General features: G+C 35.3%; 1 protein-coding gene across 5 annotated transcripts in view; it reads left to right on the top strand.

Annotated features, from left to right (window-relative positions):
* Tcea1 (transcription elongation factor A1) overlaps positions 1 to 12,182 on the top strand; it is a 70,162-nt gene extending 57,980 nt beyond the window's left edge. For all 5 annotated transcript variants that reach the window (XM_074068541.1, XM_074068542.1, XM_074068543.1 and 2 more), the window contains 6 exons: positions 2,257 to 2,402; positions 3,476 to 3,532; positions 5,132 to 5,286; positions 5,993 to 6,139; positions 8,891 to 8,962; positions 10,703 to 12,182. In XM_074068541.1, the coding sequence (XP_073924642.1) occupies positions 2,257 to 2,402; positions 3,476 to 3,532; positions 5,132 to 5,286; positions 5,993 to 6,139; positions 8,891 to 8,962; positions 10,703 to 10,711 (586 nt within the window). In that variant the 3' untranslated portion in view covers positions 10,712 to 12,182. The remainder of the gene's footprint in view (positions 1 to 2,256; positions 2,403 to 3,475; positions 3,533 to 5,131; positions 5,287 to 5,992; positions 6,140 to 8,890; positions 8,963 to 10,702) is intronic.
* The last annotated feature ends 3,053 nt before the right edge of the window (positions 12,183 to 15,235 follow it).

The following is a 15,235-nucleotide window of genomic DNA, read 5'->3' as shown; positions in this document are numbered from 1 at the left end:
TATTGTGTAATCCACTTAATGCCTTAGGACATTGAGGCTATTATTTATTTTAGCTTTTTTTCCTGGGTTTTCTGAAAATTGACCATAGTTTTCCTAACTTTTAAATAACATGAATATCCCATACACTGCTATTTTATGTAGTAGTACTAACTATACTTTATATAAGAGGTAAGCCAAAGGATAGGACTAAGCAGCAGTTGTTAATAAAATTTATACAGTTTATTTCTTCTAGCTTTTTATTTTGAAATAATTTTAGACTTGTAGGAAATTGCAGTAAAAAAAAGACTGTGAGTGTTTAACCAAATATGTATACACATGAATTAATTTTATTTCGAATCAAATGAGTGCTCTATAGATTTTATCCCCTTTATGCCCCTAAATATATTAAGATGTGTTGTCTAAGAGCAAGTACTTTTTTTTTTTCCAGAACTGAGATTTGAACTCAGGGCCTACACCTTGAGCCACCCCACCAGTCCTTTTTTGTGAAGGGGTTTTTTTGAGACAGGGTCCCAAAAATAGAAACATAAAGTGTAGGCATATAAATAGATGTTGAAGAAAGAATAAATTCTTGGTATATTTTGTCCATTTTATGTACTTGAAGTTTAAACACAGCCTATCTGCAAAAGCATAGAATTATTTTGTATGAAATCTAATAAAGTAAGTCGTCAGTTTCTATCTGTGCACACAAGGAAATAAAAGACTGGAGAAATAAGTCTGAGGCATTAATGTAAAAGAAAATGTAAAATTAAATCTAAAGTTATTTGTAGCTGAGGAGAGTTTTTATATTTTGAGTGTAAAATTTGAGAAAATTGTGCTTAAATGGTTAGAAAGAGGCACCAGAACTAAAGAGGTGGGGCCAGAAATGGACTTGTTGAGGAAAGACTCCATCAGTTAGTTTCCAATGGTTGGGCTAGGCATTTGGCTACAGGAAGAAACGCAAAAGCATTTGATTAAAGTATTTAAGAAATGGACTTTTAAAACATTGATTTGTTCATTTATTTATTGCTGACAGGTTTAACAGTGGTTTTGGAGAAATGGCAAGGGGTAAAATAGACAAGACCCTTGATGTCTCCAGGTATATACTCCCAAGGAGACTGCCATTCAGGAAAAACCATGAAGATCAGAGTTCAGTGCTGTACTGTAATGCTTGATTCATTTTTTCATAATGCCACTCAGCTTCCATTAAAGAACATACAGCTTTTCAACAAATCTCAGAATTTCAGTTTATCATTTTTATCTTGCTTTGGTGACACAGTTTGCTTTTTGAAGGGCATGTTTTCATAAAATTAAGGGCAGGGAAATACTCCGTAGGTCACACAATGACTTTAAACACAACTAATGATAAAATGGAATTGACTGAGAATTTGCCCAAATCATCTGAGCTGTAGAATGTGCACTTGGGAATTTAAAATTTTTGTTTTCTCTTGATTTTTTTAAATATATTGAATTTTTTAACTGAATTTGGTCAAAACCACGTGTAATAAATGCACAAACAAGGTGGGCTTACTGTATATCATTGCAGCAAAAGCGGCAAGTGAGATCTGTGAAAGTGGGACAGTTTAATCAGTCTTTGCTGATATTTATGGCAATTATCTTTAATGCTATAAAACTTAATTGGAACTAGTCAGAAGGAAAGAAGCTATTGGTAACCAAGTCCAATATAAGAAGTTAATCAGAAGCAATTGAAATGATTAGGTTGACTGAAAAGTTATTAAACTTTTCAGATGGAATTGATATTTCTGGGAAGAGATTGAGACCCTTTTTTATAGTCTCGACTTCTCAGTACACCTTGCCTTTGTTTTGAAGAGAGTGGTGTCTCGTTAGAGCCCCACTGTCTGTAATAACGTTTTCCAAACATTTCTTTTTTCCTCCCTTTAGTTTGATTGCAAGTTGCTACATTCTCTGGTCCCATCCCTTCACCCTTTCTTCAAATCAAGATCGTTGCTTTTTATGTACTATACTGAACTATGATGTGCATTTTCTCTATAAAAATATCTAATGCTTAAAGGGCAGTCAAGGTAAAATAATTGGCATTTTAAAAACAGACATGAGATTTGTCTCTTTATTAAATTTTTAAAATCCTAACTTTTTAATCTACATGCAAGCAACTTTTTTCTGTTTTGTAAGACTCACTAAAATACTGTCATTTATGTAAATCAAAAACTTTTGTTTTCAGAGAGTGATGGTAATATTATCTTAAGAGGGTTTTTCCTGATTTCTTTTTGGTGTGTGTGTATATATGTATGTGTATTTTAGTAGTTCCAGTGGCAACGTAAGCAGCAGAAAGGATGAGACAAATGCTCGAGATACTTATGTTTCGTCTTTTCCTCGGGCACCAAGCACTTCTGATTCTGTGCGGTTAAAGTGTAGGGAGATGCTTGCCGCAGCTCTCCGAACGGGAGGTAAGTTTAGGGTATATTGTTTGCTTCTCAGCCCTTTCATCACCACCACCACCACTGCCATCTCCACCTTCACACTGGTGTTTTACAAACTTCATCCTATTGATAGTAGCCCACCTCTGCTTAGCTCAGAAAGAAGTTACTGCTGGTAATGATCCCTGAAGAGTGAGAGAAAGGAGAGCCTTGATAATCCTAAAAAATAGATTCCTTCTAATGTATGGATATTTTTCCCGATTCATAGTAATCTTTCCCCCACAAATCTTTCATTCCCTTGCATTTAGTCTGCACACCAAATGTTCCACCCTTCAACTGAGTTAACGATACTGAGTTACTAAGTGTTAGTATGATATATAGTATATAAGTTTTGTATTCATAATTCCATTCTCTGGTTTTTTGCTTTTAATTTGAAAAGGCAATCTTGATAAATATAGATACACGTATAAATACGGGAACAAAAAAGAAAAAGTTTCATATACAGGAATATTTGTTATCTTATTCACATTCATCCTTTTTCCTTTCTATTGTGAACCATAGCCAATTTGATCAATTTTTCTTCTCACTCTGCCCTTTCTATCTTAATTTTCTTACTGTCTCTTTATATATTTTTTTTCTTTTTTCTTCCTAGTTCTGTTTATTTCCTTCTATCCTTTTGAATATTCGTATAGGAGTCTTCTGAGTGTGTCCATATATGTGATTGGCAGATGAAGCGAGTGGTTACTTTGCATTGAAGCCTGAGTCACAGGAGACAAGACAGTTCTTTCTATAACTATCTCTACTCTCTGCTGGAACAACCAAAATTTATGGAGTTGTGAAATGAGGAATTGTCTGCTAGATGAATTACTTCCCCACTCCTGAGGGAAAAGGAGGCATCAATGCAGGAGCACTGTGGATATTAGGTGAATCCAGAGGAGGAGTCTAGTGGGTAGGAAGAGACCAGATTCTAATGAAGCTAAACTAAAAAGACTCTTCATATGAGGCCAATGGGGTTGAAGGAGTAGGAATGCTTTACTTACCCTGTACTGGAATTATCTTTTAACATGTTACCATAACTTGATAATTCTTTGTGCCTGTTATAGATGACTACGTTGCTATTGGAGCTGATGAGGAAGAACTGGGATCTCAGATTGAGGAAGATATCCTTTACATGCATGTTCATAATTGTTTAAAGTAATTTGCTAGGTTAACTGTAAGTTTTCCTTCTGGCATGTAATTCAAAGGTATATTCTGATTTTGGTTTGTTTGTTTGGGGGGGGCGGTGTAGGTGGTCCTAGGGTTTGAACTCAGGAGCTTGTGCTTCCTAGGTGGGTGTTACACTACTTAAGTCACTTCCTCAACTGTTTTTGCTTTAGGTTTTTCATTTGTTTTTAAATAGTCTTTATGTTTATGCCCAGGCCAGCCTGGTGCATGATCCTTCTCACTTTCCACTAGCTGTGACGACAACGACAGACACACAGCACCAAGGCCAGTTTTTTATTGGTTGAGATGGGGTCTTGTGAGCTTTTTCTCCATGCCAGCCTCAAACTGTGATCCTCCCTATTTCTGCTATAAAGTGCATATATGAGCTACCGCCCAACACACCATCCCTTGGCTTATTCTTCAGTTTCTTTATTATATTGTTTTGATTATAAAGAAGAAGGGGCATTCGTGTTAGTTTATTCTACTTGTTTTTCCTGCTATTCAAAAATAAAACACAGTGTTAATGACACTTTTATTTTTTCTGCCTTGAAAATTGAGAATGTAGAATCTGAATTTAAGTGTACAAAGAGCAGGAAAACTCACACAAACTGTGAAGGTTTCTCATTGGGAGGATCTCAGCAGAGCATGCACAATCCCTGAGCTTATTATCCTAAAGGGAAATCTGTTCATTCTGGGCACATGGAAAGGGCCCTGGGAGAAGGATTTTGTATGTGGTCAGGAAAGCTAAGTGACAGTGTGACATGGGACTGGACTCTCCTTGCTGAGGAAATGATCTTGTTAGAAAGGGAGCTTCTTTAGGGCTTAGCGTCTGCTGTGGCCTGGCCTTTTGGGGAGAAGAAACTGCTAAACTAGCTTCCTGACAGGTTGGAAGAGGAGGTGTATCTCCAGGCCACCGTGAATGGTCTCTTAGAATACACTAAGGGAACTGTGACCATAACCCTTGAAACTTAGAATCCTTAGTAGGATTCAGATTTGGCAAGCTAAAGCTTATGTAAGTTCAAGCTCCTTTTAAAAAAATTGCTCACTTGGATTGAATACATGAGTTATTTTTTGAAACCCTGTTGATTTGCATGCTGTTGACAGTAAGCATTAAGAAAAAAGCATAACTCATCCACAGTGTAAAAGTACTAACATTTATATTTGGCAGTTACAGATCAAGGACTTAGAACCAGTGTCTTCTCTCTCTTTTTTTTTTTTTTTTTTTGTGGTACTGTGGTTTGAACTCAGGACTATACCTTAAGCCATTCTACCAGTCCTTTTTTGATGATGGATTTTTTTTGAGATAGTCTCACGAACTATCTGCCTGGGCTGGCTTCAAACTGCTGTCCTCCTGGTGTCTTGTCTCCTTAGTAGCTAGGATTATAAGTATGAGACACCACCAGCACCTGGCCCAGTGTCTTGTTTTTAATTTAAGCGAAATTGGAAACAGGTTTTGTGAACTGCTTGGAAATATCAGGAATTCTTATTTTGGCAGAACAGAAAAAAAAAGTATTCTTAACTTTTTAATGTAATCTTTTTCCTTAACAACCAAGCACCTATATATCAAGAGATAAGGAATACAGACATGAAATACAAAAATAGAGTAAGAAGTAGGATATCAAATCTTAAAGATGCAAAGAATCCAAATTTAAGGAAAAATGTGCTGTGTGGAAATATTCCTCCTGACTTGTTTGCTAGAATGACAGCAGAGGTGAGCATACCTATATGCAAAGTTTCTGTGATGTGATTCCATGATATCAAGTGTGAGTTCTGTTTAAATGATGAAGTACTATATAAATATTGACTTTGTAACATTGTTGTTAGCTGTTCTCATATATTTATGTGTAATATACTACACAGGCATTTAAGTTTATTTAATCTCTTGACATTAATAACTGTTATACTCTTTGGATGATACATTAAATCATCTGAAACCAGAAGTGTCTTCTTATGAATTAATTAATATAGAATCATGAGTCTCTGATTGCAAATTAACTTTCTACCCTCTAAGCCCATATTAATATAGAATCATGAGTCTCTGATTGCAAATTGACTTTCTACCCTCTAAGCCCATTTTCATGGTTAAATACTGTTAAATTGGTCATATTATTTCTTAAATTTGTGTAAGGAGTGTTTCTACATAGCTAGTGAAAATTGCTATAGTTAAAAAATTTGTTTAATAAAATCTCATTAATTTAGCAAAGCAGAGAACACAATGTAATGAGATTTCATGTATCCATCACCCAAGCTTCAAGTAGTTTTGAGAATTTGTTATCCTTATTAACTATATATTCTTAAAACTTTACATGCTGGTTTTACCTTTATTATTATAAGCTAAATGAACATGAAAACATTTAGGATTTAGAATACATACATAGCAGGTATCTAACTGAATAGTATTGCTACTTCCCTCATAGGAAATGGCTAGTGATGAGCTCAAAGAGATGAGGAAAAACTTAACCAAAGAAGCTATCAGAGAGCATCAGATGGCCAAGACTGGTGGAACTCAGACTGACTTATTCACGTGTGGCAAATGTAAAAAGAAGAATTGTACTTACACACAGGTCGGTGATTTTAGATTCTTACTTTCATATTAAGAATGCTTGTGATTTTTTTTTTTTTTTTATGAGACTGGGGTTTGAACTCAACTTTGTGCTCTCAAAGCAGGTGCTCTACCACTTGAGCCTCACCTCTGGTCCATTTTATTCTGGTTATTTTAGAGATGGGATTTCTCAAACTATTTGCCAAGCCTGGCCTTGAACCTTGATCCTCCCAAGTAGCTAGGATTACACATGTGAGCCACTGGAGCCCAGCTAAGAGTGCTTTCAATTCTTGTCTTAGAACAAGTAAAGAAGATAATTATCAGTAGTACTTTGATAGTTTTTAAGAGGAGATGTGATCTATTAAGTGAAAGAATACTTTCTCAATACTGATACAAGTTAATTGAAAATAAGTTTATATATTTATACCTTCATGGAAATAGTGGAAATAATTACTGTAAAAAGCATATAAGTCAAATATAATTGAAAAAAAAATAGGATGTAATAAAATGACCATGTTGTTTTTTAATAGCTTGCATGCTTTTGATTACTGATTTCTGTGTAAACAAGCCATAATTTTTTTAGTTTGCAGAACTATATAATGTAAGGAAAGTTCTTCATTCTCCCTCAAGTGGCATGTGGATACTTCACTCTTAACTGGCTTCCAGATATCTGTTCCTTTTTGTAACATATTAATGACTTTTACGTTCCCATATGATGTCATTGACCTCTTTATTCTTTTTACTTTATTTTATTTTTTGGTGGAATTGGAGTTTGAACTCAAGACTTCAAGCTTGTGTTCTGCTGCTTGAGCCATACCTCCAGTCCATTTTGCTCTGGTTATTTTAAAGATGGGGACTCTCGAACTGATTCCCAGGCTGGCTTTGAATTGAGATCCTCCCCATCTCAGCCTCCCTAGTAGCTAGGATTATAGGCAGGAGCCATTGGCACCCAGCTGACCTTTTTGTTCTTGAACAATGAAAAAACAACCACATTACAGTTTTTTTGGCTTTATGTATCTGTGAAAATGATTTATCACCATCTTAATTTCATTTGATAAATTTTTTTTTGTACTATAGGTATAATCTGCTCAACTAAAAATTTTCCCCTTAAAGATCATAATATATTTCAGATCATAGAGTTAGGAATTGAATTACCTCAGTGACAAGAACATTAAGCACTTAAAAATATATCATCAAACTCTATATAAAGTTGTAGAAAGGATCCATTGCTTTAAAATATATTTTTGAAAGTTAAAAATTCAAGAGATACAAAAGATTATGATGGAAAGTTCCCCTTCTCACTTTTGCCTATAGCTACCTTGTTCCCCCTGTCTGGAGGTAAACTAGAGTTACTAGTTTGTTATGTAGAATTCTACATATTTTATCCATTTTTGCAAATACCAGTATAATTTGTTTTGTGTTTTCTAAACATATATGATAGAATAGTATGAGCTTCTGAGCTTTTTTTATATTTTACAAGCATATTGTACTTCCTTTTCAAATGTACTTGATGTAACCAGTGTAAAGCCCTTTACTTTTTTGGAAGTCTGTCTTTCTGTTTTCTCATTTGGCAGGCACAAGGCCTTGCATAGGTCAAGCAAATGCTCTACCACTGAGCTGCATCCTCCCCTCAAGCTGCCTTTGAACTCACCATATAGCCCAAACTGACCTTTAACTGGAGTTCCTCCTGCTTTTGTACCTAAGTGCTGGGGTTATAGGTGTGCCTGGTCACCATTTTCCTCTTAATTGTTAAAAACCCCTTTGTAAATATCTTAATATTCCATCAGATGGATTTACTCTTAGTTCCTTGTTGGATAATTAAGTTGTTTCCAGTACTGTACTATTATAAAATTATACTCTTCAAAGATCCTTATTCACAAATCTTTGTGTTTTAATTACCATTTTAGAATAAATATATTCAAAGATGTTTCTAGTTTACAGAGAATGTGTATTTAAGGGTTTTACCATATTAGCCTAACTCTTAGAAAGGTTATGGCAACTCTATACATCAGAACGAAATATTCTTAATTTTGTTTCGTGTTTGCTAATTTGTAAGAGAATATTAACATGTTAAATTTGTATATTTTGGCTGACAGAGTAGCTCAAGTGGTAGAGTGCCTGCCTAACAAGCGCGATAGCATAGTTCAAGTGTCAGTACAGCCAAAAACAATTATATATTTCTACGTGTTACTGATGAATTTTTGTCTTATTTATTAGCCATTTATAGTTTAAGCATAGTTTTAGCTGGGTGCCGGAGGCTTATGCCTATAATCTTAGTTACTTGAGAGGCTAATATCAGGAGGATCTCAATTTAAGGCCAGCCAGCATAAAAAGTTTTCGTGACCCTATCTCAACCAATAACTGGGTGCAGTGGTGTGTACCTGTCATCTTAGCCATGCAGGAAAGTGTAAAATGGGAGGATCAAACTGGCCCATGAGACCCTATCTCAAAAAATTACCAGAGCAAAAAGGGCTGGAAGTGTTGCTCAAGTGGTAGAGCATCTCCTTGCAAGTGCAAAATTCTGAGTTCAACCCCCAGTCCCGCCAATGTAATGGGTGACTTCAGAGGATTTTCCAGTCTATCTGAGAGATGCATTCCACATGAAAAATCAAGAAGGATTTGGATAAATGAATCTTGCTCTTTTGATATTATTTACTTTATTTGAACTTGTTTCATTTGTGGGTGTTACATATGTTTATGTAGAATGTTCTTATGTAGGTTGGGTTTTTTTATGGTACTCAAAAAGTAACATTTTCACTTGGTTTTGCTATAGGTACAAACTCGTAGTGCTGATGAACCAATGACAACCTTTGTTGTCTGTAACGAATGTGGAAATCGCTGGAAGGTAGGTGCCATCTTGAAGTCATATCGTACTCATTTATAATAGAATAATTTCTTCTGGTTTTCTGTAAGTCTGCCTAGATAATTAAGTTATGCCCATATGCTCATAGTATCTGGCACTCTGGAAGTCTCCGATTAGCTACGTGTAATGGAATATACTATTTTATACCCTACTCTAGATGCAATTAGCTTGATTTTACCACCTTATGTTTATATTTTGATGCTGGCATAGCAGGAGAAAATCTTAGATGTTTAGTTACCATAATTCAGTCCTATACTATTGTCATTAGTTTATTTTCAGCCTTACACTTTCAGAGAATCTGTTTATTGCTTGTTTTAATAGCTTTTGATTTTTTTTTCCCCTGGAGATACTGTGATTTGAACTTAGGATATAACACTTGCTAGGTATGCATTCTACGACTTAAGCCATGTTTCCAGCCCTTTTTGTTTTAGCAATTTTTTGAGTAGGGTCTAGAGTTTTTGCCCTGGCCAGCCTTGGACAACAATTGTCTTGCCTAGCTGGAATCATAGGTGTATACCATCACACCTAGCTTTTGGTTGAGATGGGAGTCTCACTAACTTTTTTTTTTTTGCCCAGGCTGACCTCGAATAGCTATCCTTCCAATCTCTGCCTCCCAAGTAGCTGAGATTATAGGCATTGGCAACCACACCTAGCAAATAATTCATTCTTGAGTGATTTGGAGAGGTACAAAAAACAAAATTTAAAATTACAGGATTGTATATCACTCCCAAGAACACTGTCACTATTAGTGTAGGTGGCTATGTTAAGAGTGTGGGGCTGGGGCGCCATGTTAGGAATCAGTCTTTGGAGTCAGCACTGGCTTGTTTCCTTTTCAGTTGCCATTACTGAGTTTAATTTCCTCGTGGGTAATAACCTATATTGCAGGTTGTGATGAGGAGTACTGAGTATATTTAAAGTGCCTATTACTGTTCCAGAAATGCTGACCATTTTTACCAGTTTTGTAAAGCTTACAAAAGATTTTTTTTTCTGTTATACTTACAGACTGTTCAGTTTGAATTGTTCGTATAGCTTAAAGTATTTTGTGAAAATCTAAAGTGAATTGGAATCCAGATAACTTCCACAAATAATAATTTGGGTCTTTGGTCCCAGACACTATTTAATTGTTAAATCCAGTACCTGTTTTATTATACACAAACATTTAGTTCTGAGCTGCAAAGGTTACTGAAAGTGTCTTCACAGTTTGAAACAAGTTGCCAGAAGTTTTTTTATTGATTTAAGAGAGGGACATTCACCTTTTTTATGTTTTTTCAATCCTGTTGAGCAAAGGTGGCTTGTAAAGGTAATTGGCTCAGATTTGGTGTGCATGTTGGGTCATTTTGTTGTTACCATGTATACCTACAGTGCAGCTTGTTTTGGATACAGGTAGTTCACAGCACGAGTTCTGATACAGCACCTGGTGAATTTAAGACAGTTATAATGTTGTTAAACTTTTTAATCTAAAAACATTAAGAAGAGAGGTACTTAATACAAATACTAAAAATGTTTTTATATCTGTTCTTTATATGTTCCCACTAATTCTAAGTTGGAAAATTCAGACAGCTAAGATGGGTGACTACTGTGTGTAAAAAAATAGCACTGTTTTCAAAAATACCTTTTTTTATTAAAAAAACGTGTCAGGTGTATGCTATATAAATGGTATATACACCTTATTGTTTGTATTTAAAAGTCTCACAAAATATTTCTTCTTTTTTTTTTCCACAGTTCTGTTGAGTTAGAAGAATTGGCAAAATAAGCTGGACCATTAAGAAAATGGATTTTGTAATTAGCTTTAAAACTAGGCCAACCAACTAGTTTTCCTGCAATTCGGATTTTTAAAGCAACATACATGCCACGACTTAGTCTTTGTTTTTGACCTGACATCCTTGCCTTCAATGCCTTCTGTAGTTTCAGATTAGTAGGGAAACCATATAGTAATTATGTGGTTTCAAAATTTTTTTTTCATTTTTATAAGTAAGTTGACACTAAATTTTTATCAACTAAACTTTTGGCAATTTGTTTTTAATTTTTTCTTCTTAAAGGAAATGTTAACTTTTTTACAATCAAACATATACAGAAATTCTGTTAATACATAAATAAAAATTACTTTTTTTCATATAGGCATTACCTATAAGAAGGAAAGGTAATAAAATTTTAGATTTACCAAATCTAACAATACTTGACCAGCTTATCAAAATTGTACACAATATTTGGACTAGTATATGAATTTGAATTTACTTATTATGTTCACATGCCTGGGATAATTAGGTATCTCTTCGCTTTGAAACTAACCGTGATCATCATTTCTTGTATTTCTTATACATGTATATTACTTGTTATTAATAGATTTTACTTTGGAAACATGACTTGACTTTGTTGAAATCAGTTTGACTTTGTTGTTTATTTGCCTGTTTGATTTTGCAGTGTATTTTAGTTTTGTAGAAGAACGGCATTCTATTTTAGTAGGCTTTTCATACATTGTCCTCATAGGCAAAAAACGAAAGCTTCAAATGATTTTTTTCCCTCATAGAAAGACATACTGGGAAGAAAATGTTAGCATCTTAGTATAGTATCATGATTGTAAACAATTCATGACTTGATTTTTGACTTGGAAATCTATACTGAACAATAGCGGTTGATAGAATACATTTTTATCCTGAGTTTTTCATGCTGACTTTCTGTTACATGATGAATGAGATTGTTGAACCAACTGGAAACATGGCTATAGCAAGTGATCTAACAGTGCAGATCTTACAATTAAGTTCTACTTTTTTTTTAAGTGTGTACCATTTGTTCTGTTAAGAATAAGAAGTGGTTTTCACATGCTTCCTTGGTACAGTTGGCTTTAGCACTGCTGAAAGGCCATCATTGCAAAGTCTACAGTTCATCACGTTGAGTCTTCATCATTTCAGACAGCTAAAGAAAAACCTCCATACGTGCTTTGCACTGTCCTTTGCTCCCCTTCCTATTTCTTACTGCTAATCATTTTTGACATAAAACAGAAAACAGCATTTAAATGTCCATGTTAAGGATTAGTCCATGGGTGCTAACCTACTCATACTTTGCCAGTTTGTTCTGTCATTTCAAAAATAAAGTACAGTTTTAAAAGAATGAGTTTAAGAATAATAAAGTTAAAATAGTCCCACTTCTAAATTAAGTGATCCTTTTAAAATTTGTACTTCAATAAAGCTTTTTGTTGTTCTTATGCATGTATCACACTGTCATTTTATTTAGATGTGAAGCCTGGACTTAATTAAGTAAAACTAGTATTAAGCAGTAGTTAAGAGCATGTTTTTCTTTCGTTTGCCTGGAGCCCTGGTGATGGAGAGAAGCAGTGGTTCCCAAAAGACACTTGAGTACATCCTTTCTGTGCATGTAAAGGTATATGTACGTCTTACTATTAAAAATACTGGACAGTTATAAATTAATAAGTAAATTTTAGCTAGGATAATATTTTATAATAATTCTATTTTGTCTAGGACAAAATAAGGTAGACATATAGTGACAAATAATGAAGAACTATACTTGAAAATCAGAAAGTGACAACCTTGGTGTTTCTCTCCCTCTCTCTCTTTTTCTCTTTATCACTCATTGTTACCTTTGTTTCAGTACTGGGCTTGAACCCAGGGGGTCTCATGTATGCTACGTAAGTGCTCTACCACTTTGAGCCATGCCCTTTGCCAGCCCTTTTGTATGTATTTCGTTTTTGAGATAGAATAACACCAATCTTGCACCACCTGGACTTGAACTCTGGAGGTCCTCCTGCCTCTGCCTCCATAACCTTTGTTATCTTGCTCACCAGAGTGCTGATGAGCATTGTTTTCACTTTTCCAAATAAAAACTACAGTTAAAGAGTTTTCATTTAAGGAATTTTAATCAGTCCCCACCTACTGCCTTTATTAGTTACAGAAAAGTAGCCATTCAAGAGGAATTGAATGGGAAATGTGGTGAGTGTACTCATTGACAGGAAATTACCAGCAAAAGCTGTATACCAAGGAGTAAGCAGAGTACTAACCCCAAAGGTGCCACTTCATAAGAAATAGTCTTTCTGGCAGAGTCTTATGTAATAATGGAAGAATTAGGTTGAATAACCTTTAAGTAAATTCAAGTCAGTCAAACGTAATAGAGAAGTGTATTAGAAAAAAATCTCATAACTATGGCTATGTTAGATAAGCAATAGCTATAACTTGGTAAAGGTAGACTCAGTAAGTCCTTGTGGAAAATTTGTGCATTGTTGTATCTTTAACACCTAGAAGAATGGCTGTTACATAGTAGATGCTCCAGAAATAGTCCTTCTTGGTTATGTTTTTGTCAGTGCATTGCATTTGTTCTTGGATGTATAGAAATTAGGATGGAAAGAACGTTTCATGGATTGGGGAACCTGGTAAAATGAATAGCTATATAACTACTCACTGTTTTAGAGTTCAACTTTAAAGGAAGAAAGGAGCTAGCATCTTGGGACATGATCCCTTTTGGTGCTTTAATTCCACAAAGTGATGTAACTGTTACTGCATTTTTTCTTCAAATCAGTCTGTGTACTCTTGTGCTTGGTTGTCCATCTAGAGAATGGGAACTAACTCAAAGGATTCACTATTTTCTGGTTCCTCTTCCTGGATACTACATAAAGACAGCTAATTACTATTATTTTTTTCTTAATGGCTATGACTAAAAAGATAAAAATATTTCATATGTGGTATCATGGTTAATGTAGCCCACATGTTTCCATAATTGGATGACTGAATTACTTTACAAAAAAAGTTACTTGGTTAATAATGCAAGTGTGAAAGTATAGCTGGCATTAAAAAAAAACAAAACGCAAACAGCATTTGATCACTGGAGTTGGAATTACATAGCAATAGCTTTCTCTCCTCAGCACTACTTCCTAAAACTCTGATTCACTTAAGGGACACCCTCCTCTATATGACCCATACAGCTCCATTCACAGTATTCTATCCACCCCACATGCTTCCTATAGTTTACTATCTGAATGATGCTAGCTAAGCCAGCCTGAGCTGCACCTGGGGTCCCTGCCTGCTTTCACAAAGACCCTTTGAGTAATGAAACCAAGGGGAGTTCAGGTGGAGGAAGAACTGGCCTGATGCAGTGCTGTGGGAATGAGCATTTACTGTGGACTCTCTGCTTAGGAAAGCAAATTGGTTTCTGTTGTGATTAGGCCAATTTGACATAGGTTTCTATCACAAGAAATTGAAAATTGTTTTGGGTGCAAATATGAGTTAAATGAACATTTTTTTCCCTCTTGCAGTACTGGGGTTTGAACTCAGAGTCTCACTCTTACTAGGCAGGCACTCTACCACTTGAGCCACTCCACCTGCCCGTTTTTTGTGAGGGGTTTTTTTGAGATAAGGTCTTGTAGAACTATTTGCCTAGGCTAACTTTGAACTGAGATCCCCCTGATTTCTGCCTCCTGAGTAGCTAGGATTACAGGAGTGAGCCATGGGCACACAGCAAAATGAACTTTTTGATATCAGCATATTAGAAGCTGTGAGGGCACTGCTAAGATTTCCAGTTAATCTGCCAAACAGAAGATGTCTGGAGGAGGGTTAAAGTTTCTGTTAAGGCTCCAGGTCACTTTTTTAATTTTTTTCTTTTGATGGTACTGAGGTTTGAACTCATAGCTTCACACTTACCAGGCAAGCACTCTATGGCTTGAGCCACTCCACCGGCCCCTCCAGGTCACTTTCAAACTCAGGATTCTATTGCTGATCTGTCCATCTTTTTAAAAACTTTTTTCATTATAGTAAGAAAGATAACACGATATCTATTCACTTAACAAAATAATAGTACAGCATTGCTATAACTGTAGGCACAGTGTTGTACAGAAGATCTCTAGAGCTTACTCATCTTGCATACCTGGAACTTCCCATTTTGAATAACTCCCTCTTTCTCCCCTCCAGCCCCTGGCAACCAACATTTTACTTTATTCTTTGCTTTTGTTTGAGTATTTTAGATCCCCCCACTCCTGGTCATATATCATTGGTGAAAGTAAAGCATAGGGGAGCATCTGGATTCAATCAGGTAGGAATGTGTAATCTCTCAAACCAAGACACCACAGATAGGGACAGTGACTATCCTTCCTAATATGTCATCCACTTTGCATATATTAGACATTGTCCATTGCTATATATATATATTATATATAACATATATATATATATATATATATCTCCTGTGTCTTATTTCACTTAACATAATATCCTTAAATTCCATCCTTCATGGTCCACCAATCCTATCCTGTAT

This window comes from Castor canadensis, chromosome 3, assembly GCF_047511655.1.
Source record: "Castor canadensis chromosome 3, mCasCan1.hap1v2, whole genome shotgun sequence".
Taxonomy (NCBI): domain Eukaryota; kingdom Metazoa; phylum Chordata; class Mammalia; order Rodentia; family Castoridae; genus Castor; species Castor canadensis.
The sequence above is the reverse complement of the archived record's forward strand: the minus strand, read 5'-3'. Positions and strand labels throughout refer to the sequence as shown.